At 37.7% G+C, this 27,668-nt stretch overlaps 1 protein-coding gene across 1 annotated transcript in view; it reads right to left on the reverse strand.

The window, feature by feature from the left end:
* Positions 1-2,386: 2,386 nt before the first annotated feature.
* CDK17 (cyclin dependent kinase 17) overlaps positions 2,387-27,668 on the reverse strand; it is a 131,236-nt gene continuing 105,954 nt past the window's right edge. Inside the window, exons 5-17 of the mRNA XM_032788532.2 lie at positions 26,382-26,507; positions 21,831-21,887; positions 20,452-20,566; positions 19,742-19,836; positions 17,325-17,387; positions 13,552-13,675; positions 9,578-9,698; positions 8,948-9,045; positions 8,494-8,599; positions 7,523-7,565; positions 5,146-5,236; positions 4,516-4,593; positions 2,387-4,072 (exon numbers count right to left, since the gene is read on the reverse strand). Of these exons, the coding sequence (XP_032644423.1) occupies positions 4,035-4,072; positions 4,516-4,593; positions 5,146-5,236; positions 7,523-7,565; positions 8,494-8,599; positions 8,948-9,045; positions 9,578-9,698; positions 13,552-13,675; positions 17,325-17,387; positions 19,742-19,836; positions 20,452-20,566; positions 21,831-21,887; positions 26,382-26,507 (1,155 nt within the window). The 3' untranslated portion in view covers positions 2,387-4,034. The remainder of the gene's footprint in view (positions 4,073-4,515; positions 4,594-5,145; positions 5,237-7,522; positions 7,566-8,493; positions 8,600-8,947; positions 9,046-9,577; positions 9,699-13,551; positions 13,676-17,324; positions 17,388-19,741; positions 19,837-20,451; positions 20,567-21,830; positions 21,888-26,381; positions 26,508-27,668) is intronic.

Genomic DNA, 27,668 nt, shown 5'->3' on the forward strand with positions numbered 1-27,668 from the left:
TATCTGTATTTCCATACCTTAACTGGTTTGGATTTCTTTTAAGCCTAACTCTGAAATTTCTGGATTTGTAATACTTGATTATGGAATGATTACAACATACCTGTAATACACTTTGCCCTAAATTACTGATAATGTACTCACTTTTAACTCTATCTTAACATTTTTTTTTGGTCTGGGAATTTCCTTGTTTTTTTTAATTACAACTTTCATACATAAATTCTAAAGAAGAAACTGAAAAAGGATGCTGTCGTGTCATGATCTGTAGATGTGGAGTATGTCAATACTTTAAACACGTTTTTAAATTTTAACTTCTACAGGCCAATTCAGAAAGAAACCCTGCCTGCTTTATGCTACTGTGGAGCAGAACAAAGCAGCCAAAGTTGGATTTACACATGCATTGTTTCACTAGAGCAGTGCAAAGTAGTTGAACTGTACCCTTCCTGTCTTGCAAATTCCCTTTCTGCACCTCCCTGTATTTCCCAGCTCATACATCCCAAAATCTCCTCCCCCTCCTATCCCCTGCACTCTCCAGATCTCCCTACAGTCTCATGTCCGCGCGTACACACACGTACATTTCCCCCACATCATAAATCTCACCTATCCCTGCACATGCCCACAAACATGCACACCTTCTCTGTTGAGTAGACCCAGGGGTGGCTCTTCGCATTTCGCCACCCCAAGGACAGCAGGCAGGCTGTGGGAGGTCCACTGAAACCGCGGGACCAGAGGACCTCCCGCGGGCAAGCCACCGAAGGCACCCTGCCTGCCATCCCCACGGCGCCGGCAGAGCGCCCCCCACGGCTTGCCGCCCCAAGCACGCACTTGGTGTGCTGGGGCCTGGAGCTGCCCCTGAGTAGACCTGTTGCAACAGTTTGCTTTTGAAAATAAATATTTATAATTAATGGTCATTTTTTCATAACTGCTAATTCATCTTGCAGCAGAGGCTCATGTGTAAAATCTTCACAGAAACTCATGAAAAACTGCCTCTTCTCCCATTGTTCTTAAAGAGCATGAAGCCAAGATGCTCTTATGAAGATGGTGGTGCCCTGTGTGTCCAAGAGGAACAAAAGTTCCATTGAGAACAATGAAAGAGAAATGCCCTTTTCAAAATGTCCACCTGAGGGAGCCTCTGGCTTCAATCCCATCAAACACAATTGGAGATGGCAGCCATTCTGAAAAACAGGCAGTTCTTCCATGGAATTCTCAGTACTACAACATTTTTCAGCTCCTGCTTAAGGAGACATTTTAATAATGAAGAACAGGAAAAAATGCCTATTAACTCTAAATAAAACCCTTCAAATCTAGCCTATGCATAATATGTCAGTGAGTTTAAACTACGTGGACAATTGAAAGAATCTGAGTAATTTTGTTATTAATATCATTTGGGCCAAAAAATAAAAAAAGCCTGACACCAAATACTAAATTTCTTAAAGAACCTATTTTTTTACTCCTAAAATAGTTAATAGATTCACTTGAAAATTCTCAGAAAAATTGTTCTATACTCAAAGTAACTGCAGTGATTTTATGGAGGATACACAGTATTTTTCATACATAAGCAAGAGAATGAATTCCTGCTTTGAGTGCAAAATGACTCATCCTTAATTACGGAGGTGCCAGCTGTGACTCCATAAGAAGCTTCCAAACGTATTATATAAACATTTTACTGATAAAAAGTTCTTACTCTCGAATCATTAAAAAATGCCAGATTTTGATTTATTAGTCTTACGACTGTAATCTAGGCATAATTTAAAATGGTAGAGTCTTATTAACGTTAATTTCTACTGTCTCCACATAGAGCATTTTATTCCAAATCTTGTTTAATTCGCATGTACACAACTAGACAGTTTCTTCTGATATCTATCTTAGGAGATACATGACACTTCAGTCTTTTTTTCCTGCAAAGTTTACTAATACATTGCAGTCTGTATCAGATTTCCATACTGAATGTATAAAAATATAAGTTATCTAGGGACAATCTTTTCAGTTCTTCCTCGCAGGAAAATTCTGCCCTTCAACGTACTTAGAGCTCTCCCACTGATATCAATGGGAAGCACATATATGCATTGGACCCTGAGTCTTAGGCAAAATGCCTACCTGACATCCATGGGATATTTCCTCTAACTGAAGAATTGGACACTCAGTAATTACAATGAGGCCGTTTTTCCTGGCAAAATCCCTTCTAGGATCAGTTACTGAAGAGTCCAGCTGATGCCACTGCTACTGCTTCAATGTTATGAGAGTTAGTGATAAGCTAAGTTTAGAATCAATCAGTCCTGCTATTTATGGAGCTGTACTAACAACTTCCTAAAAAACTGCAGTTCACCAAATCCATATTTTAACAACATAAAGCCTTAGTAATTATAAACTTCAAAACAAAACCAAGGAATTCCATATAATATTTATACTTTCAAAAGTACAATATTAATACAGGTCTGTCAATTAGAAATAACAGCAGTTTGTTAGGCCTACAGGGTTTCTTTAACATAAAACCAGTTTACAAATGCTGAAAAGCAGTAGTGGTCCAATATTCACCATTACACATGAGTTTTTCTCTTCCAGAAAATAAAAAAAAATCCCAATTAAATTTACCAGTATCAAGAAATATTAATAAAACGCTCCCAAACATGCCACAATCACTATTCACAAATAAAGTTAAAATGAAATATACAAAAATTCACTTAATACTGTTAAATAACAATAAACTACAAGATTTCCTGAACCGAAATGGTAGGACCCCTGAATGTTTTACAGTGAATGTCAGGAAAAAATTAAGTTATCTATGACTATATTCATGATATACCAGCCAAAGATTTACATGACCATTTCAAAATATACCAATAAAGATTTACAGTCTCTTTAAGATGCACTAAACAAATAGGTTCATAAAGGTGAACACAAATGCTTAAAAATAGTTACCATTACCAAGGGTGTACTTATGATACTCACTGAGATGCATAAGCATAGTAGTAACATGTTTACTATATCTGGTAAACAGATAACATCTAAGATCTTAAAAACCCTCTAAGTTCCCATGTTTTCAAATGTCTGTAGCATATAGTGAGTTCTTATCAAGTATGTATTTGCATCTTTCCAGTTGATTTCAAGTGAATAATGTCGTAATGAGGGAGCAACAAGAGGGTGCGAAATGGGACATTATTCCCACGCTCTTGTAATTAGTCATCCTGTTCTCTTGTAAAGACAAAGATAGTTTCAAAAGAAAAACAGGGCATAATGTACACGAATTATCTTTTTACTATTTATATTTCTAACTAGGTTAAAAATCAGGTAAAAAAGTCATTGCATCAGGAGGAACCATATGCACAATAATGTGCAAATATCTTCAATCAGAGTAAATCCTGACAAAATTTATCATCCCATCTCCTTTACCTGTAACTGATATAAGATCTGAGAGCAAATAATAGATAACCATTCACTTGTTTGAATCAACTCTCTTAAAACAAAATGTGCTTTATAATATTTTGTCTACTGTATTGCCAATGTTAAATAAGGAATTAAGTGCTATGAACTTAGAGCGTTAAAGATGATTCACCTATAGTCAAGCAAAGCTATGTTTACATTCCAGGAAACACTGCAGTTTAAAAAATACAAAACTGCAGCCATAGAACAGTTTATGAAGAGAAACAGATGCATTCACATATTCTAAAGCCATTGCAACTTTTTCGGGCATTCAACTGTTGTGTTAACTATACAGACAGTAGTTATTTAGCAGCAATGATTCCGCAATAAATAATGCACTGTGTTTCTCAGTTCTGCACAAAAATTGCAGCTACAGTTACATCAATAGCTGTAACCTACTGGCTCTAATGGCAGAGGAGACCTTAAAACCAACTGTACAAAAAATTGTCACACTGTGACAACAAATATAAAGACATAATCTGCATGTTGGAAATAAAAGACTCCACTGTGAAGAGGACAGTGTAGACAAACTGAGATTCCAAGTCCGCCGAAAGAAACTTCAGTTCTGAGTCCTTGATTGATGAGATACTCTTGGGCTTGAAACTGCATTACCATCTTTAAAAAAGCATGCTCTGCCTTCTGTTCTTCCCATGTGCTAAAACATAACATGGATTCTGTTAAAAAACTGAAGCATTCTTACAACACACATTGTTACGGCACTCTCCTGAGATGTGTTTCTATAAATGTCCTTTGCTGTAATATCTGATCCTATATTAAATCTCTTGCTAACGGAGTCCAGTGTATTTTCTGTCCTTTGATGCAATATATTTGGTGCTCCTTCCACTGTGTATCAGATAAGTTATTCAACAGTCAGTCCGTGACTGTTTTTAAGTGCAGTTTTCATGCTACTTGATCCCTCCCATCTCAAGTAAAACTCATTTGTTTTTGTATGTGTAACTGTATATGTATTTTATGAATCTGAATAATTTCCATATATTCACAAAAATAATTTTTACACATTATTTTCAGTTTATAGTGCATCTAGCACAGCACTCTAGATTGAAAACATGAGACATACCATGAAGAATGTTTCCATACCTGTCTCGGGGTAAGAGGAATTTCGAAAGCCAGGATCTTTCTGCAACTGAATCTCTTTCAGACTGAATATAGAGACACCTGTAACAATAAAAGAAAACGAAGTTCGCACTCAAATGTGATTACATTTTATTGACAAAATTCTATTCTCAGTTACACCAGTATAAATCTGGAAAAAGCACATCCTCATCTGGAATAAATAAACTACCTCCCCTAAAATGCTGATAAATATCTGAGCCCACTAATGTGCCTTGATATCTCATGAATTTTCTTTAGGAATTGGGCACCCTGCAAGTAAAAACAAGACACACAAAAGTCTCACGCACAAATCTACTCATTATAAACTATATTTTTTTCTATGCAGACCAACAAAAATATCTTTAACAACTCGTGTAAATAGAAAATCCATTATATTTTGAATTGATGCTGTTGATTTGTCTTTGAGAGTTTTGCCTAAGAAAGTTACCCATCTTGTGATATAACATACTTTATCTGTTTAAATACCGACGCACCATGTCAAAAGATCTTTGGTGTTTTTAGAGTTTAATTTAGATAATGCGTCATGCTATTAATAAAATAAAGATAATCTCAACCAAAGTCAGTGGCATATTACTATTTTTTTATTTCTCTTACTTTCAGGCAAAGCTTGTATCCTTGTTCCTAGACTTCTGAAGTATGCGTGTTTCATAGCCTCTTCTGCCGAAACTCTTCTCTTAGATTCATACTGTTAACACAAAGGATTTAATCAAAAATATATTTTCGTTTTCCTGACAATTAATTAAAATTAAATTAAAATTAAAATTTCCTGACAATTTCCTGACAATTAATTAAAAGATTGAAATTGGGTTATTTGTATATGCTCGTATTGAGCTGAAATGAAATAAGGTCTCTCTCACACTCCTGGATTTTAAAAAAGAAGATTTTGCAACACCATGCATTACACCAGGGGTCGGCAACCTTTCATCAGTGGTGTGCCAAGTCTTCATTTATTCACTCTGATTTAAAGTTTCACATGCCAGTAATACATTTTAATGTTTTTAGAAGGTCTCTTTCTATAAGTCTATAGTATATAACTAAACTAGTGTTGCATGTAAAGTAAATAAGGTTTTTAAAATGTTTAAGAAGCTTCATTTAAAATTAAATTAAAATGCAGAGCCCCCCAGACAGGTGGCCAGGACCCACGCAGTGTAAGTGCCACTGAAAATCAGCTCGCGTGCTGCCTTTGGCACGTGTGCCATAGGTTCCCTACCCCTGCAGCACTTTCTATTAAAGAGGATTTCACACAAACTCCTGATCCATAACAGTGTACTCAACTGCTGTTGTGTTTGCATTTTGGGACCCCAAAGACGATGATGAGTTTATTTTACTAAGAAAACTTGCTGAGCATGCAAGAACAAATTTCAGACACGAGCTGCAGGTAGTTTTTGCTCAGGATACACAGCTGAATAAAAGACAGATACTGGGATGGCTTTAAGCAGCAGGGTGCAACTATCTTAATTTTATACTAAGTACAGGCAGAATATCTTCAACTCATTTCACATACCACGCATTTAACTGGGTCCACACTTCAGTTACAGGGCTCCCACCACACAGCCAATGATTTGGGGCACATTCCTCAGCCTAATCCCTAGGACTCAGCTTACTTCTAAAATGACTTCCAATGTGGAAAGGAAGCAAATACAGTCCAACTTGCTGCCTGAACGCAGAAAGGCAAAGCCTAACCATGAAAAGCACTTGTTAGCCAGAACCATATTTATTAAATTCATACATAATAAAATTACTGTCTCTAAATGCTCTCTTTTTACATTCTGTTTTTCTAAGATTTTAGTCTGATTTTATTTTAAGATTTTATTCTTGGGTATCTTAACTTTCTTCTCCCTTTGGCTCATTTTGCTGTTCACTATGTGCTACACGCCTAGGTTTGCTGAATTCAGCTTTAACTGTTAAGAAATGTAGTGAGAATTCAGCTATATGGATTAAATTTTATTTTATAAAAGCCAGGAAAAGAAAAATGTGGCCATGTAAAATTAGAGAACAATCCCTGAATTCTTGGGGGGTAGATGGACTACAACCCACTTAGTTAGCCACCACTAAGGCTACAATTTAGTCACAGAGGTCACGGCAGTGACTTTGCTGGATCTCCATGGCCTCTAGGGATTCAGGAGGAGGAGGAGGCGGGACTGCGTATCCTTGCCCTGCAACAGGTGCTAGCTGGAACAAGGATCCTGCAGCCCTAGCCCCGTGGCTTCCTCTGGGGGCTGCAGATGGGGCCGTGTGCCCCCGCCTGGTGTTGTCCAGGACTTGGTGGGGTCTGCAGCTGGGGCTGCGCTCCCCAGCTCCATGACATCCCAGGCTTGGCGGGGACTGTGTGCCCCAGCCCTGCAGCCTCCCAGGTTTGGCGGGGCTGCATGCCCCAGCCTCGCAGTATCCTGGGCTTGGTGGGGCTGCAGTCGGGGCCGTGCGCCCCAGCCCCAGAGGCTGCAGTGGGGACCCTGCCTCCCCCATTATGGCTTCTCAGGACTGTGTGCCCTCGCCACTGTGGCAGGACTTCGCTGGGGCTGCAGTCAGGCTGTGCACCCCTACCTAGCAGCTGGGCCAGCTCTGGAGCAAGGTCTGTGTATCTCCCATGGCTGCACTCCCCATTGCAGTCACTGGAGTCAGGGCAGTGCCCTCTGCCATGCTGCAGGGGCTCAGCCTGTCCGCCCCTCCCTGCCATGGGACTTCATTTCTCCCCCCTACCTAGCCCTGCCTCTGGTTATTTTTAGTAGCGTAATGGACAGTTCACGGGCTCTGTGAATTTTTGTTTATTCCCTGTTCATGACTTTTACTAAAGTAACTGTGAAAAAATCTTAGCCTTAGCCATCACACAATGACCCTCTCATCAACTGTACTTAAAGCCCTAGTCAAACTTCAAATGCATATATGATGTAACTGATTTTGTGAATCTGAGCCTTTAAAAAGGAGTCCAAAAATACATTTTAAAAGAGCTAAAACATGGAAAGCATCTTACCTGAAGAAACTTTGCTATCAATTCAATTCCTTCGGAGTCTAGCCTACAAATAACAAACAACACCAAATAGTTGAGTGAGCAATATTCGTAAGTGCAAAGTTAGAAAGGAGTGGATTTCATAAGGTTATATTCCACTTCAAAACAAAGTTAATTTAATTAAAAATTAAAGAAATACTTACACCTTGAATATCTTCTGTGTGTTTGTGTATATGCATATGTGCATACATAAAGATATCCCAACATCTCAAAAGGCTGACTGTGATCACATGAGTTGTAGAATTTACTGATGATAAATCAGTGGGGAGATAGAGAAGGACCGTGACTCCTGGATTGTGACTCAACAGGCTGACAAGGTCATCTGACATTAGCAATTTTATTGTTTCCCAATAGTTTTTAAAACTTCTATCCAATCAGTGGGTTTGAGGGCAAGAGTGCAAAACTATGTTTCCTTACAATCAAAAGAAACGTTCTTGGCTTTGCTGAAAAGTTCAGTTATGGCAATGATACTTGAAATGTACTAGATACAGACCCTTCAGATTCCTAACCAGGGCTTTAGAACCACCACAGAATAGACTGTATCAAATAATTCTTCCCAGATTTTACAATAATCCTATTACATGATGGGATGGGACTTTGGGAATTCAGTAGGTGCAATGTGAATAGTCCTACTATGTAGACATTATAACTAACAGTTAAATATGCCACTATTGAATCTCAGTGTTTGGATTTACAGTGCTCTGAGTAATCAGAAATGCAGCAGTGCTAAATCTCAAATTAATGAACTCTGGTAGATACCATTAACTTCAGCCTACAGCATGTAGTTTGACCTGTGGTCTTTTAAGGGACATATAGTTAACATGTAACAGCACAGTATACATGGAAACTTGTTCTTGTGTAAAAATAGGTGCATAGACACAAAAATATAGCAGCCACTGTACAAGTAGAAATTCTAGTAGTGAAACATAAAATACCTTGGTGCATGGTTGATTAGAGGCTGTGGTTTGTATTTGGGAAAGTTGTAGTTCCTAAATTCATCACTGGAAGAAATGCCCGGCCATGTTTCTTGAGAAGGAGTTCCTGTGTTTAAATCAAAACAAATTAAATATATAGAAGTTATATTAATTTTAGACAAGACAAAAATAAATTTTAAGCATTTAGCCCTGGAACATATCACAATCGAAAAGGGACGACTGTTTTCCAACTTCAGTCATTTTGTTTAAAATGCACAGATTCAACCTTGTACAGAATGACTGATGTTGCATTTAGGTGAAGATGAATAAATACAACGTTAAAGTTTATTCCTTCTTTACAGAAAAAGGATCTGATCTGTACCTTATAGTAACAAATTCTTTTTCAAAAATGCTCTCGTAGAAGGGTGAAGTAAATCTACACGTGTAATATTATTGATAACAATATTCAATTTACCCAAAAGTCTGAAAATTAAGTGCAGTTCATCTTCAACAGTTGAACCAGGAAAGAGAGGTCTTCCAGATGCCATTTCAAAAAATATGCATCCAACACCCCTTTATAAAGGCAAAGAAAAAGAAAGATGAATAAGTAAGTAAAAAATAAACTAACAAAAAATTTACCTTTTAAAACATTCAGCTCCTCAATATATTTGTGGATTAACTATATTTGCCATTAACTATATACCTCCATTGGAAATATTGATGTAAATGAGGAAAATAGCAGCCAAACAGTTCACAAGTGCTGAACAAAACCTCTGGAATACATAGATTATATCTTTTCCTTCCAAAATACACACACAAAGCAAAGGGAACTACTGATAAACTAGACATTTAAGATAAATATTTAATCAATATAATATCATAATACCATCATGTCAAACTGGATTTAAATATTGAATCACACTATTGATGCATTGTTAGCAACTTTCTTTATTAGCAATTTTATTTATCATATCTTAAAGGTAACCCTGCAGAAGTTGTCTGAAATTTTGAGGAGCCATTATAGTCAGTTACAAGAATTAACGGACAGTTATAACACATCAACTTGAGTATGAACAAAATTAAAGTCTGACCAAAACAAACCTACCACATGTCAATCTGAGTTGAATATTCTGAAGATCCAAGGAGAACATCAGGTGGCCTGTACCATAATGTGACAACTTCATTGGAGTAGGTCTTTGTAGGAACAGACTTCGCTCTAGCCAAACCTTCATAAAAATAAAAATGTCGTGTTTTTTCTGTAATGGTATGTACCATTTCCCGCAATTAAAATATTGTGTATATCTATTTGCTTTTATTTGTGCTTCTGCTTTCTTGGCTTCCTCATTTTTAGTCTGATGCATTGCTAAGTGGTGCAAAGCAGTGACATTATTGCAAGCATCTCAAAAATGAATGAAATCATACTGACCATTCACAACACCCATTATTTCTGATCCAAAAGGAATAGCATTCTTTCAGAGTTAAGGTTGTTGTGTTGTGATGAAATATGCATTACTTTATACCTGAGAATAATTTGCTTATCACGTGGGGAGTGTAAGATTTACAATGGTCTTAATTATTCACTTCCTTACTTTTAAGTGCTTGTGTTTTGTAAGTGATGTGCTAGATCAGGATATTATCACTCAGCAACTCAAATTTTTTTTTTAGAAGTGTTTGACTTTTGAAATAAATGTAAAATATTGCTATAATGAGGCTTGGCAAAATTTATTCTTTTTTTGTCATTTATTGATGGTTATTGTTATGCTTTTTTATTTTTGTTTTTATTGATTTAACTTTTCACTGCTGCAGGAAATGAAGGGACTCACCCATAGGAGGGGTTAAACAATTATTTAATGACACCAGACATTGAGATTCAAGAAGTTAAAGCTTTATAATCGTTAAAGCACAAATTGTCAATATCATATAATGAAAAATACCTAGTAAATATCCTTAAATCAAACCTTAGTATCTTTTCAAGCAGCATTTTTCTTGCTTTCATAAATTTCAGTTATCATCAATGTAAATATATTTTTGGCTGTTTGGGGATATAAATCAGCTGAGAGCAATCTAGCCCTTGAGACTGATTGACAACCCAATCTGGCAGAACCACATCAAATCAGAATGTAAATTAAGAATTTTTAAAATGGCTGACTGTCCCAAAGCATTTTTCCCTGGATAATGGCTCAGTTAAGGACCTCAAGCAGGGAGAAATCATAGATCTAAAGTATCAGTACAAAGGCTGCCCCCTTCCCTTCTTATAGTGATGAGGTGGTGAGGGGGGAGTCATCCTCAAATTATAAAAATAAAGTCAGACTAAAATTTTGGGCTATCATAGCTATCAGAAATTCCTGCAGAATAAGGGCACAGGGTAGTGCCAGTGTTGAGTACTGTACTGCTTAAGAATTTTTTTTAACAGAATTGAAGAATTATTAAAAGGCAAGTTTAGCATGACATACTTGATAAATACACTTCTTATCCTCCCAATTTGGATAATTAATTATATATTTATAGGGCTCAATATTTTTCCGATAAAACTGTGATTCATCTTTAAATATATAGGACTAGATAATGCCCACTCTTTTTTCAAGCACCGAGGCAGGAAAAAGGAGCAAAACATGCTGAGATTATTCACATTTAATCAGCAGCAGGGCACATTGTGTCAATGTGACATCATCTTGCACTTGAGTCTATGGAATCCCCTATGCTCTATCTCATCTGGAGCTCTGTGACATTGGGAGTGAGGGGGATGGCTGGGCAATGAGGTGATGGAGCCACAGGAAAACTGCTCTCTCCCTCCATGTCCAAACGGACTTCCCAGAGTAATAATGCCAGACCATGCCAGCACTGTCTTAGGCAACCCTCTGTTCTCTGCTGGGAACTGCTACTTTCAGAGGAATTTTGGTCCAGGTGTTGGTGAGGAATCAATGGTAACATAGATACTAGTGGAGCTTTACTGACATGGAGAATAATGGCTAGTAGCAATAGGATCCACGTGAATGCCCCAATCCATTGTAGATGCTCACTGGATTTCCCAAAGTATCTTAGAATATCCATAGGTGAGAAGGGCCAGACCCTCTGACAATTCACCAGGTGGGGAACACTCCTCCCCATCATCTTAACAAAGTTATTTGTAGAAAAATTCTGCAAGATAAAGTTTATGGAGTTTCTTGGGCCCTGTGGTGATGATTTGGCCTGTATATCACCAGTTTCAAAGGAAGCACTAATGTTACTTCTAATCTCAACTCAGTTCATTCTCAGCTGACATTTCAACTCACACATATACCATACTGATGACCAATAAACTGTGAAGTCCAACTTTTGCTTTCCAGTTCAGTACACAGAAACCAGATCACCTGCACACAAATATAGGCTCTAGATCGAGGGTTCTCATCTTTTCCCTGCCTACGACTTCACATTCAACTACGTGCAATTGGTCATCCTCAGAGGCATTTCTGAACCAAATCCTTTCTGTTGGTTCCCACTGAGTCAAAGGAAACACCATAGGAATTGATATACAGTTTGTGGAATATTTCCTGAGTCCAAGGATGAAATCACAAATTACTAAGAAAATTGACTTCATCAGAAAACCAGAGAAAGGGAACAAAGGTAGGGCTGGGGTCCTAACTACCAAATTGAAAGCAGGTGATATAAAAGATTAATTACAGTTCAATTAGGCTTTGTCTACACCAAAACTTCGTAGGCAAAACTGTTGTCATTCAGGAACCCCTCCGAAAAACAAAAGTTTAACTGATGAAAAGTGCTGGTGTAAACGATGCTGCGTCAGCAGGAGCGCCCTCTGCCCGACAAAGCTGCTGCCACTTGTGTGTGTGTGTGTGTGTGAGAAAGTTTTTGTCAGCAGGAGAGCTTTCTGCTGCCAACAAACAGCAGCTACACTGTGCAGCTTTTAGTGGCGGGGCTGCAGAGGCACACCCGTGTCACTAAAAGCTGCGTGGTATAAACAAAGCCTTATACAGGTCTGCTTTCAAAGGGCTGCTGCCCTGGCCGGAGAAAGTCTGTCGGGGGCAGGGGGATTGAGTTGTAACTGAATATAATGTATTTTATTCTGAAAACATAGTACAATGCTTGTGGGATAAATAAATAAAACAAACCAATGAGAAGTGAACATGTGATGTCATATACTGGAGAGAAAAAATGATTTAACTTAATTTAAAATGTCAACTAAAAGAGCATAAAGCAGGTGTAAGAGTCCTTCTCAGATAAAAGTGAGTGGTTAACAACACTACTAACAGACCATGTGTGAAACTGGAGTGGCAGACAGAATGAATACAGAAAGAACTATGACACTTATCACTGTATCCCATATATGAGGCATAGAAAGAGCTGTAAGGCTGAGGCATAGTTCAGGTTGGATGCTGAAACAAATTAAAAAACAAACAAACCAACAACAAACCAGCAACACTGAAGCCAAACAATCAAACTCTTACCCAAACCAGATTAACAGACAAAAAAGAATTATCTGGATGACTTTCAAAAAGTCAGACATGAGCTGCAAACCTGAAATTCCAGCAGCTTTAAACCATGTGGGCTGACTTCCCTTAGTGAGCTGACCAATAAGGGTATCCAGCACACAATGGACTTAAAAATCTATTTTTTCAGGTCAGCTCATGCTACAAGTGACAGCTTAGTATGCACCACACTGGAGGTATCTATCCTAGCTGCCATAGAAACCATCTGGCAGCATGGAGCTAGCCTAATGATCTCAATTAAATAACATATTGTTTTCCCTTTTCGGGAACACAAGCAACAGCAAAAAAAATGAAGACAGGATCTCACCAGCTATATAAAGCTAGTCAGAGTTACACAATATTGGCTTCAGTAATAGCCTTTGGAATGGATAAAGATATATACAGAAATGGTGTGAATGTGTATTTCCAGTGATTAATTTCCCTGCTGCTTACAAATGGTTTATGTACATAAACACTCCTACCCCCATATGATTTCTAGGTTCAACCAGGTTTACTGGTTTATAAATCTTGGTTTATTTCCAAGATTTTCTTAAAATTGTAACTCAGTAAAGAAAACACTGCTCAAATAAAATAATAATTTTTTTTCAGTCCATACCAAAGTCTGCTAGCTTTAGTTCTCCTTTCTCATTAATGAGTAGATTTTGTGGCTTCAGGTCTCGATGTAGCACCTTCCTCCTATGACAATAGGCCAAACCACGCAGAATCTGGTATAAAAATAGCTAAAAGAAAAACAAATTAGACTTTCAAAAATATTCATGGGCAAATGTGCAAAGCAGCATGTTACTTTTCCCTTAACAGCAGGTTTTGGGCCATCAGAGCAGCAATTACATGGCTACATTGCAAGCAAGCAAGACAAAAACCTTCTTACACAAGCAAGTCACTTTCCCATGCTAATGTATTCTGAATATTATAACTATCGTTTAAAGATGCAAGACCTATTTATGCCAGCCAGCTACAACATTATTATGAAACACTTAGCACATCAAAGATTTTGAGAGTGATTTGCTCTATATAACAGAAGAGAATCAAGTGGCTATTTACTTTATAAGCATTTACTACTGCACTCTAAACGTCTTTCCATGTAACACTCTCAATTACCATACTGATATTCCCTTCTGCTATAGATCTCTCTCTTACAAATGCAACTCTACTCCTGTACTCCCATCATGTAAAGCAGGGGTTGGCAACCTCTGGCACGCTACTTGCCAGGGTAAGCAACCTGGTGGGCCGGGCCAGTTCGTTTACCTGCTGCGTCAGCAGGTTTGGCCGATCGCAGCTCGCACTGGCCGCGGTTCGCCGTCCCAGGCCAATGGGGGTAGCGAGAAGTCGTGGCCAGCACATCCCTCACCCGCGCCACTTCCCGCTACCTCCATTAGTCTGGGACAGCGAATCGCGGCCAGCGGGAGCCACGGTTGGCCGAACCTGCCGATGAGGCAGGTAAACAAACTGGCCTGGCCTGCCAGGGTGCTTACCCTGGTGAGCCGCGTGCCAGAGGTTGCCAACTCCTGATTTAAAGTAAATTTATTTATTGTACGGTAGGGAAAGTGACTACCAGAAGAAGCAATTAGATACAACACCTCTAAACATTAACGAATCAAAGAAATATAATTGGGGAAATTACGCTCTACCAGTTGTGTCTGATGTTTTCCCTTTGCTGTGTTTGTATCTTCATATAGTGTGTCACCCTCTATTCCTTTGGGCTAGCAAGCCAGCAACAGTAGCTCCACATTCAAGGACATAACTGCACAGAACAAGTACACACACACACACAAAAGTCTAGGATTAAGCATCCTCATCAGTTTCCTGTGGTATTCCATAAATAAAACTGCTTTTCAGTTGCTTCATGTGTAGAGTGCCTGTGTGTGAGCATGGTGCTTCTACGTAACTACTTCTAGCACCAGTTGTCCCACAACAATCCTTAGTCTGGTGAAAGGGAGTGAGCAGACAGAAGATTACTGATTAGGAAATGCAGAGAGGACACTTATGCAGAGCAGAAGGTCAGTCAGCATGACAGATTCATCATGATTAGTCCTTTTGAGGGGAAATACCAGAAAGTTTTTATATAACCCAGTTTCCCAACACATGGGTTATTTTTGTAGCAGATGACACCCCCAAGTCTTTCACAAACTTATACAAACAGGCAAGCTCCAGGTTATATTTGTCTAACCTCAGTTTGCTTATATCACAATGGGATTATCTCCACTGGGGCAGAAAAATTGGGACCACGCATGTTAAAAATGCAGGCTGTGGGCCACTAAGTCCTGTCTCACCTAGTTATGCCTATATTGTTGGAGGGCTATCAATGGCCATTAAGGCACTCACAGACAGTTTATAAAGAGGTTAGCTTCAAACTACAAAAACATGCTGCAAGATCTTTCTCTTCACGTTCATCTAAGATTTTTTAACATGTCCTCTTCATCTTTTTCAATCTCTTTAAAGGAGATATGGGAATTTACATTAAAGAATTTTCCTCTTCACTCTGTCCCAAGAGAGACAACAAAGCAGGTTGACAATTGATTTTGCCTCCAAAGGACATTAAAGCTAATGTGGAAACAGAAAAAAACGAAACGACAAACAGTAACCAATATCCAAATTGAAACCTACAGTACTTCAACAAAGAAAGGACTTTACAATATAATGTGAAGGTAAAAATAGGGACAACAATTCTGCTGGAATGTGCACGAAACACAATGTAAACAAATACTATTCTTGTACATTATGTCATCATCCACAATTGTGCCATTAACTATTGTACAAGTATCAAACCAATTTTCCCTGCATGTGTGTGCATGCATGGTTTTGTTTTTTAGGACAACCACTTGCAAAGTAACAAAATACACTTCTTGCATCTGAAGAAGTGATTTTTTTACCCACGAAAGCTTATGCCCAAATAAACCTGTTAGTCTTTAAGGTGCCACGACTCCAAGTTGTTTTTTTAAGTACACTTCTGTTCAATGTTGACAGGAGTAGAAATATTCCCCACATACCTTCGATGAACAGTTAACATCCTCTATACAAATTACATATTGTTAAATAATTAAGCTGACTGAAGTCCAGCATAAGCCATACCATGGCTGGACAACACTGTTACCTCAGCTTCAGTGTCCCCCATTTTCCCTTCTAGTTCCAAGGCATTTCAAAATAGTGTCCTGGCTTCTTGCGGCCTGGTTTACTAAACTGTTGTGCAAAATAATATGAACAGTTCCCTTGGCCCTTCCAAGCACAAGTGGTTCCTTTCCAAGTCCCTTTAAAAGTTCTTTTCTGTTTCACAGTATTGGGTTCAACAGAATAAAGTTCCTTCCTGCTCCTACTTTACTTGGCTCTTTTCTGAGCGCAACACAGTACCTCTAAGCCATTCCCTGGGCTCCATCCACAGCCCTTCTGATAGCAGTCTTTTGCCCTCTGGAACATAGTTCTCTGTGGCCCGCCTTTCTAGGAACTACAGTCCTCCTCCTTTTGGTACAAGATTCTCCACAGCTTTCCTTCCAAGGGCTGTCCCTGAATCTTGGCCTACCATCATCATGAATTTATTGCAAGAGAGTCTTTGTGCTCCCTAGAGATCTCTCCCTTGAATGAGGTACAGGCTTTTTAAAAAAATCTTATAGCCACATCATCTGAATGTCAGTTGGCCCCTCCCATTGCACAGAAGGACTTATCCCCATGTTGGTCATGCAATCATGCCAGAGAAAGCGTGTAAGTCTCAGAATGCCTGATCTACAGGTTAAGGCCTGGTCTACACTGCACAGTTAGGTCAGTGTAAGCTGCTTTTTATTGATCTAGCTGTGGAAGTGAAGAAGCCGGCAAATGTTCTCTGTATGCTGATTTAGTACCACTGCCTCCATAAATGGCATAGAATCACGGTCGATGTAATTCGGTCAATGCAGTGGCAGCATAGATACTGTGTTGCTTATGTCAACTGGCACTGGCTTTCAGGAGCCATCCCACAATGCCCTACACTGACAATACAATCAATTCAAATGCTCTCAGTGAGGATGCGCACCGCCAACATAATGAGCCAAGTGTGCACAAACAATTTAATAACTGGAGTGGCTGTATGCTGGCGTAATTTAGGTCAACATAATTTTGTAATGTAGACACGGCCTAGGTCATGGAACAGGACATAACTGTCCTTAAAGGGGACACACTGTTCTGTTAAAAATCTTATTTCCCAATAGGAAAATATTTAAAAAAGAACACAACTTTTACTAAAGCCATGATTTGTGTCATTAAACTCTTCAATATGACTGTATCTATTATTATCAGAAAGAGCAGTTGTGAGTAACTAAGTTGTAAGTTCCCTGTGGTTTTAAAATCAGAACAAAAAATGTTTGAAATCAATCATTATCATTAAAAAAAACATTCACTCACCTTTACATTGTGCATACTCATGATGTTACCACAGTCATCCATGTACTGCTTAAGGTCCTTGTCCTGTCAAAAAAATCACCACCACTGTTTAATATAAAACAGTTTTTTGACAGAAAATTGAGCTTTTGATTCAATGGAATTTTTCAGAAAAAGTATCTGTGTGCTGTGGAAAATTCTGAGTTTTCATCAAATTAAAAAAAAAAAATCAAAAACCCAAAGAGAGAAAAAACGCCCTCCCCCCCCATAAGGAAAGTAAAAGTGTTCCGACAAACTCCCCCGTCCCAACATTTTCAGATCAGTTCTACTTATTATATACTACATTTTATTTTTTCCCCCAAAGGCTATATGTTATGTTGAATTTTAATTATTACCCATTCTCTTTATTTGGAAGAGAACTAAGTTTTCATGAACTCTGTGCACTACACCTTTAGATGTTCCATCACAGTTACCATAGACTTGGTTAGAATAACTTCAGCAAATGTATATGTAATATGGAGTGAAAAAAACTAAAACAAAACATGATTTATCAATCTGTATCATGCAGGAAAGTGACTTAGGTGTCTAAGTGTAGGTACTCAAGTTTGAAAATGTAGGCCATAATATTTAACATCCCTGTTTCAAAAGAAATGTAAAATAGTAATTTCTATACTATTATTGTTTTACAGCACCTGCAAGTATGCTAGGTGCCTCACAGTACCAATATCATTCAACATAATACTGCAATTATTTTATTCTCTGTCCACTTACTTCTAAAACCATAATTTTGGTTTAAGTGAGCATTTTGGTCCAGAAGTATAATAACTGAGGCTATGTCTTCACTACTCGCCGTATTGGGGCGTAGCAATCGATTTCTCGGGGATTGATATATCGCATCTCATCTAGATGCGATATATCGATCCTCGAATGAGCTCCTGTCGACTCCGGAACTCCACCAATGCAAACGGCGGTAGTGGAGTCGACAGGGGGAGCTGCGGACATCGATCCCACGCTGTGAGGACGGTAGGTAACTTGATCTAAGATACTTTGACTTTAGCTACGCTATTCACGTAGCTGAAGTTGCGTATCTTAGATCGATTTCCCCCCCTAGTGTAGACCAGCCCTGAGGTGGTAAAATTTACAGATGGTAACTACCTTGAGTAGTTTTGTAAGTCCGAGGCAGACAGCAAAGAGCTACAAAAGGGTCTCTCAGAACTGGATGACTGGGCAACAAAATGGCAGATGAAATTCAATGTTGATAAATGCAAAGTAATGCACACTGGAAAACAAAATCCTAACTACAAAATAAAATGATGGGGTCTAAATTAGCTGTTACCACTCAAGAAAGAGATCTTGGAGTCACTGTGGATAGTTCTCTGAAAACACCCACTCAACATGCAGCAGCAATCAAAAAAGTGAACAGAATGTTGGGCATCATTAAGAAAGTGATAGATAATAAGACAGAAAATATCATATTGCCTAAATATAAATTCACAGTACGCCTACATCTTAAATACTGCGAGCAGATGTGATTGCCACATCTCAAAAAAGATAAATTGGAATTGGAGAACGTTCAGAAAAGGGCAACAAAAATGATGAAGGTCATGGAACAACTGCCATATGAGGAGAGAGTAATAAGACTGGGACTTTTCAGCTTGGAAAAAAGACGGCTAAGGGGAGATATGATAGAGGTATATAAAATCATGACTGGTGTGAAGAAAGTAAATAAGGAAGTGTTATTTATTCCTTCTCATAACACAAGAACTAGGGGGTCACCAAATGAAATTAATAGGCAGCAGGTTTAAAACAAACAAAAGGAAGTATTTCTTCACACAGTGCAGCTAACCTGTGGAACTCCTTGGCCTTCACAACATCCTCTGGCAAGATTATAATAGGATTCAAAAAAGAACTAGATAAATTCATGGAGGATAGGTCCCTCAATGGCTGTTAGCCAAGATGGGCAGGGATGGTGTCCCTAGCCTCTGTTTGCTGGAAGCTGGGAATGGGCGCCAAGAAATGGACCACTTGATGATTAACTGTTCTGTTCATTCCCTCTGGGGCACCTGGAATTGGCCATTGTCACAAGACAGGATATGGGGCTAAATGGACCTTTGGTCCTACCCAGTATGGCCGTTCTTACGCTCTTAATAATTACCTATAAGTCAGACCTACACCAAGCAATTTATGACAATTTGACAGTGAATGTTATGTCTAACAACACAACTAGCTTTCTGTGAAATATGCTATTTGCTTCCATGTTCCACTGGATTATATGTAGGAAAATAGTATGATGACAGAATAATATCAAGTCCTTTATTTGTTTATTTTTTAAAATGCACCACAAAGTTAATCATGTTTGTGTTTCTCTAGGTAGAAAATTAAATAAGACTTTCTAAACAGATCCATTAAATGTAAAGCTTTATTATTGTTTTAATGCTTACCAGGTACTCGAAGACGAGAGTCAAAGATTTGTCTGTGTGGACAATATCATGTAAAGTAACAATATTTGCATGCTTTAGGTCTTTTAATAATGACACTGCAAAAGAGAAAAAAAGAAAATTAAAGCTTAAGGATAGGACTTGAGGGGAAAACTAAGGAGTAAATGTATTTCTAATTAATCCAAATTTATGAGTTATTTGTTTAATTTCTATGGTAATTTAAATAATGTAGTTTTCAAAATTTAATATTTCCTAAAGCATTAAGTTAACCCATTCATTCACATAGGAAAATTTCATCTAGTGCACACTGTGAAGCAGACAAGACCACGTACTACCACTGAACTGCAGTTATAATTAATTCATACACTATATGGACAGACAGTATTTCAGGCACAAGTTAGTCATGTCATGGTATATACTCTAAACTCCAGAAAGTTGTTTGCTTCTGTTATAATTAACAGTAAATTATAATTATAATTTCTAACACTTAGAAAGCTTCATTTATTTGAGAACACAATTACAGTCCATTAAATAAATGTATTTGCAATGCGTCTCAAAATTGCAACTGAATTAACTTGATTGCAGTACCCCATATAATAGTGTTAGTTATTGTAATATCCAGTTTACATGAGAACAGCCTCAATTCTTTGGTCAAACTGTATAATTTCAGTTAATGATATATTTTAAATAAAAGGAAAAAATATTTTCTGTACCTTCTCTTATGGCTGTGCATGGTGCCCCCTCTTCATGTTCCAGTCGGATTTCTTTTAGAGCTACCAGGTTCTCTGTCAATTTACTTCTTCCCTTATATACTGTTGCATAAGTACCCTATGTGGTAAGGGGAAAGGAATACATTTAAAACTTTTCTTTTATAGAAAGCGCAATATATACACACAAAACCCCTACCCCAAACAAATAAGATCTACATGACAGGTCCTACAATTAGTTTCATTTGGTAGCAGCAGCTTCTGGAAATGACACCCCCCCCCCCTTTTTTTTTTTTGACACAAGCATAATTCATCAATGACTTTCAGACACAGGCCCTGATTTTCAAAGAGTCTGAGCACTCTCAACCCTAGATGAAGTCAATGGAAGCTGCAAGTTTAGAACCTTCTAAAAGTCAGGCCCAAACCTTTTAAGACTACGTCAAGGAAACGGAAAAGATGCTATCAAAAAGAATAAAAATATGTTCACTATACATTTAATTTCACAGGAGAAGACAGGTAAAACAAACACAATTTTTCATTTTTGCTGCATAATGGACAGTATGGATTATTAAGCTCATCTTTTGGTATTTGCTTCATTAGTCCAATACAGGCTTAAAAAAACACCCAGAAAATGTGTTACATAATTATACAAGGTACTGGAGAGAGAGTCCTTTTCAGCAGATTGCTACAATAAGTTTATATTAAATATCAAAAATAAGGAACAATAACATCTTGGGTAAAGTTACATATCCTGGATTGTTCATTACACTATAGAGTAATTAAAGTGAAATACAATAAATCCATATCTATGCAGACAATCATCCTATATATTTATTAACATTTTCACAAAGATATGTAACATTACATCAGGTTATAGAGCTATCCAACATAAAAAGGAGGTGAATTAAATGATAGGCATTTGGAGAGGGCTGAAACATTGCATCTCAAAAACAGAGGATTCATAATTGCAAAGTCAAGTAGCATAGTATACAACGTGTGTGCTTTTGCATGTGTGTTTGTATAGCAGTTATTAGTATCTAACTGCTGAACAGGTAACACAGGCCTTCATAGCAACTGTTCATAGAGGATTTCCTAGTGGAGTTTTGCTTTTCCCAAGCTCTATGAAACTCTGTTTGGTGGTTGTGTTTTGTTGCTGTTTCGTTTTTGGTAACAGTATGCACATAAACATATGTATATTTACAAGCTGAATGATAGTGACATTACTTTGTGTGTTAATATATATGTTTAGTTTAATGAAAGAGCTCTATCAAATATGTAGATACATGTAGTTCAACTTTAAAACCAAGGGCACATAAGTAAGTTCCAAGTAAAGAAAGCATGTTATTGTCAAAATGATAATCACTACTGAAGAAAATTATACAAACCTCTCCAAGCTTTTCCAATTTGATGTAAGTTTCCATTTTCCCAAATCCAATTTCTGACTGTAATGCAAGCAAAAAGATGGTACATTTAGTATAAACATAAAAATTAATCAGGAGAAGTATTTCACTGTATATATCACTTATTCAACAAACTAAAAACATTTGTTTCAGAAAATATCCTAAAGCGGTGAAGCAATCTTTATAAAATTGTTAGGTTTTAAGAATTATTTTAGCACATCATATTACAAGGACTTTTTGTCTCCAAAGAATCAATCCTGAAGCTCAGCCTGCCCTCCTAACATCACTTCTAGTCAGCTATCAACTTAAATTTAAGAAGGTACAGACTGAACACCCTATCTTCCCTCCCAAACTCTCTTTATTCTCCCCATTTTGTCACTGCTGACACCATCACTGGGGCCTGTAACATGGTGGTCATCTCAGACTGCTCTACCCCCCCCCCCCCCCACCCACTCACCATATCCAAATTCTCATGCTTCTCCCTCAAAAACATTTTTAAGATCACGTCTTTTCCTGCTATCCCTATAGCTAAAACACTTGTTCAGGCCCCCATCACTTGGCTTGCTTATTGCTGCCATGTCCTCTCTGACCTCCCTGACACTTAAATCTTGTCCCACTTCAGTCCGTACCAAACACTGCCAGTAAGATCCTCATACTTCATTCTGGTTGTGTCACCCCATATCTTTGAATCCCCCCACATCTAGTTCCCACTTCTTGTCTTTGCCTTCTAGGACCTGCATCATTCTACCTGGCCCTATTTATCAGCATTTGTCTCTTTGCATGTTGCCAGCCCTGACCCCTCCTCTTTGCCAATGCAAAGTCTTGGTGCACTGTTTGTCCACATCTCCAACAAATGCTCCCCACGAGTTGGATTGCAACCCCACTAACTTCTCCTCTTTCAATTCCCTTCTCTACTCATCTGCTTGATGCCTACAAGTAACTACAATGTGGTCACTATAGGGTAATTCCTATTTACAATAAGACCACTTTACACTGCTCTGGCCCAAAAGGGGCCAGAATGCAGATATTTAAAATGGGCCCATAGCCTCTGCAGTGTCAAAACTCAGCTCTTCCTGGGGTTTGCCTTCATTAACAAACTAATGATCAATAGGGTAGTAAAGTCTGATCCAAGCCTACTTCCTAGGTTTGGCTGCTTCTTCACTTTCTAATTCAGGGCAGCTCTATGTCTCAGATTCAAGATTCCTCTGACAGGGAAGTACTACTCTGAAGCCTCCTTTTTCATTGTTTCCAGATGGAGGGACTTTCCCCACAGTTTTGGTATTTGTAGCAGGTGCTGTGAGGTGGAGCTAGCTTCACCCCCTATTTCCCAAACAGACCAGCATGTGCTTTTTGCCCACTCCATCACAAGGCTTCCAGGCTTCCATTACAAATCTTATGTTCATTCCTCTCATGAGGCTGTACAGGAAATACAGTTTTGCAGGAAGTAAAAAGGAGGAGGAACTTCAGGGCACCACTTTCTGTACTGCAGGAGAAATGAAGCCCAATTGCTGGTGTCAGGGTCCAGGGACAGTTTCTGGCATTTAAAAACAGTTTCAAGGGATAATTCACGAACTAACCTGAGTGTTTGGAGGCTACGAGACTGTAATTAACATAATGAGTTTGGGTACATTTTGGCAGATTTTACAATGTTTACTCTATCTTTTTCTCCAATTATTTAATTAAGAATAGAATCTAGAGTAGCCAATACAATACAATACAAGTGCATTAATCAGAGGCGGGGATACCTAATCTGCCTCCTACTCATTTGTATTACAATATTCATGATGCTACAATGCAGATCACTGTAAGCAGTGTCAGGGACCATGGAATGGTATTTACCTTGTCCCATTACTACATTCCCTGTAAAGCATATATGAACTAGTACTCTAAGGAGATAGTGTGGATGTTCTAACAGTTGTGGAAACACGTTAACATAATGTCATTACTTACCCAATTTAATGTATGTTGCATTAAACTCTTTTTCGAAAGTAGACTGCTATCTCGATATAATGCCGCCCGACCTAACACGAATTTGGATATAACGCGGTAAAGCAGTACTCCGGGGGGGCGGGACTGTGCACTTCGGTGGATCAAAGCAAGTCCAAGATAACATGGTTTCACCTATAACGCGGTAAGATTTTTTGGCTCCCAAGGAGAGCGTTATATCGAGGTAGAGTTGTAGTTTGACTTTAGGCTACCTAGTATAAAGATCAAATGCTATACAGCATTCTATCAGAGTAAGACACATGTTCTCTAGCATTAATTAAAATCCACCACTTGGCTAGAGGAGAAGGTGGGTAATGGAGATATGTCAAGACAGATATTCAACAGTATCCAAGGCTTACTTGCCCAGAAGATTTGGCACCAGTTGCGGTATATTTTAGTGGAACAACACTAAAGAAAAAAAACTCCAGTGAAAGAATATTTAAACATAGGAAGCTTTCATTTTTCCTTCAAAGGGTGCCTAAGCAATTTATTAATTGTAAATTAGTTTTGCTGTAATGCTCTGCAAATCAGGACTTATATATGCAGGTTTCAAATGTCTATTTATAGCCTCTTATTTTAATAGTTGATGCACTGAAGGTATCCAAGGACATTATGTAATTGCATTCACAGTACTGTATTTGTCAATACACGTTAGTATATTAAATGAATTATTACACAAACCTATTAAAATTATGCAATAATGTCAGTGGTAAAATTTGAAAGAGGCACAGTCAGGTCGAAAATTCAACCAATCTTCACTGTATATTTTTAAATTTCTACTAATCCTTGAACATATATTGGTTTTCAAAACATACGTTTCAAAACAAAGGATGCAACATATGTAAACTGTAATTACTACTCTTCAGGCAACCTTTCAGTCACAACCCCAGATAACTGGGTTTAATTTCATTTCAAGAGAGCAGTACAGACTGACAGGGTGGAAGGACAAAGCAGCACGTGCATGCCCACAAACCAAAATGCAGCTGGCAGGTTTCATTTTAGACTTAGCAGCCCTGACAATATCTTTAAAGTATAGAGAAAAACCTCAACAACAACAACAAAAAAAAAGCAGACAAAAAAACCCCAACACCTCCACAATCCACCCCCACAACAACTTGTGACAGATGTACCATTTTAAATACACATTATATTCATTAGAGGGCACTGTTTTTCTTATTTTCATTCTAGAATGCAGACGGCATCCTAGATCAGAGTGCTTTAGAGCTAACATTTAATATGTATGAATTTTAGATGCAGAGAAAAAAAAGACTAAATATTATAATCCAAGCCTTCAACATTTACTGCAGTACACTGTTACCTCAGAAAAGAGAAAGTTACCAGGGGACGGTACAGCTCATAGTTGTAATAACAGTAACTCCAAAATACTCAAATAGTTAATGATCTACAAAGTATTAAAACAAAGGTATTACATAGCTAATTAAATCAATTCAGCAGAGACATTTAGATATTTTCACATATCTAATTAATAAATAAAGCAGAATGTTCTTGCAAGAAAAATTAATAAAATCAGCAAAAAGAATTTATAAAGCTATTCAATTTCTTTCTTTATTTTTTATGCTTAAAAATGCTCCTGATAATGGCCTGGTTTGGAATGGGATAGAAAGTCTTTCATATGTGGGTCAATAGTCAGAATCCAACCTAGATCAGTAATGACTGAAAAATTATTACTTTTCAGATGGCTACTTGATGGCCTATGTTAAATGAAGTAATAGTCCACTTCCTAGGAGACAGAACTGTAACTCTTAAGTCCAATTCAAATTGTAAGACCTATAATAATTATACCAATTATAAACACAGAGCTCTTCCCCCAAAAAGAATACATTTATTTAAAAGAAGAAATTACCTAAATATAATTTTGCATACTTTATTTGAATTGATTTGTTAACTAACCTTGAATCTATTTTTTTAAATAAAACAAAGACCTAAAACACCATGTCAGCATAACAGTGGGAAAAGAAGAACATTTGTTATCACCATATTTACTGAACTCCAAAAGAACGTGTGTGTGTGTGTGTGTGTATGTATGTGTGTTTGTATAGCAGTCATTAGTATCTAATTGGTGAACAGGTAACACAGATCTTCATAGCAACCGTTCATAGAGGACTTCTTAGTGGAGTTTTGCTCTTCCCAAACTCTATGATTAAAAAACATTTTCCTCTTAGGCTGCGCTCACTTAGGGATAAAATATGCACCACTGAGGTCAGTGGGAACTTTACTGCTGACTTCAATGAATGCTGGCTCTGGCCCTCAGTGAGGAATGATGGTGAGAAAAGTCTGCAAAATGGAAATAAAGAAAACTGGAAGAGAAAAATGTAGAGTTTCATCCTGTAAGTTACTGAGCTTTCCCATGAATTTTAATAGAGAGTAAAGGGTGCTCAGCATCTCTGGGCTGCACTCAGCACCTTGTAGTCTCAAATAGAGTTAAACAATATATAACATGAAAATGCATGGTATGGAGAGATATGACTGGAACTGACACTTTTCAAGCAGACCAGGTTTGTCTGGGAACCAGAGATCACAGAAACTTACTAGTGATGCTCTACGAGAACGTCGACTCATTGGTTGATCAAATTGTGGACTGTTTATCTGCAACTTTTCTAGATATCCATCAGGTATCCTGATGTCTGCAGGTAGTGACAAGCGCTTGTTCAGATCCTGGAGAAATAAGTAAATATTGTCAAAAGGACACAGGTCAATTTAGGGCTCAAAATTAGGTTTTGTTAAAACAAGTCTTTAAAAAGATGATCAACTGAAGTATTTCTACAATTAAAAAAAGAATCAAGGGAAACAGTTTACTAATTTAAAAAAATTACATTCTCCTGTTATACATATAACTCAAACTCTTCAGCAACTGGCTACGAAAGGAGATCCAGAGAATTCAGAAACTGATCTAGAAACTAATTTATTGTCATAGGAAAAGCTGAATGAAATGTAAAAAGTAAGCAAATAAAAATGGTAAAAAGTAACTGACATTTTAAAAATATTTTCAGTTTCAATAATTTATGATATTAGAAAATAGGTAGACCCAAGACTAGTAAGGAAATCTCTTTTCATAAAAACAGTGAAATGAAAAGTGTCCCTTGTGTAGACTGATGAGTTAGCTCATCTGTTTCGATTCTGTTAAATATTAAAGTAACTTAGAAATTGGTTTTCAATCTCATCCATTCCGCTCCTACCTTGCCAATGTAGCAAATAGAACCACTTCAGCAAAATGGCCACCTCCCTTATTTGAATCATATGACAATTACAATTTAAAGTGTCAAAAATACATTTCCCAGTTTACTGTGTTAAGCTCTCCTTACTTTGTTAACTTTTAGAACGCTATCATCAGCCAATGCTAGTATGGGTCAAAACGCCTTTATATCGAGTAAATTTTGAAACAGAAATTCATGATATTTCTGAGATATAGATTTTCACAGGTTGTTTTCAGTTTGGTTTTGAACTTAAATATATCAGAAAATGAGACATCAAATATTCTTTTTAGTTGCTCAGTTGCCACCACAGAGATGTATTTGAAGGAGATACCGAGATACACAACAAGGGCAGATGATTATCTCCTAAAATAAAGTCATTGTTGTCAAATAAATAGGGTTTACCCAGGGTAAACAACTCCATGTTCAGTAACAAGCTGCCTATACCTATATACCCCTATATACACCCTGCTAAAGGAGCCCGTGCTCTTGGCTGTGCAGAGCAAAAACCTTGAATGCTTTTAACTTGGGTACCTCAGAGACTCCCTTGCTCATCAAGTGTTTCCACAGCAATGGAGATAAGATGAGACACTAAAGCTAACAGCCTCCAGGTTTAAACAAGAAT

This window comes from Chelonoidis abingdonii, chromosome 1, assembly GCF_003597395.2.
Source record: "Chelonoidis abingdonii isolate Lonesome George chromosome 1, CheloAbing_2.0, whole genome shotgun sequence".
Classification (NCBI taxonomy): domain Eukaryota; kingdom Metazoa; phylum Chordata; order Testudines; family Testudinidae; genus Chelonoidis; species Chelonoidis abingdonii.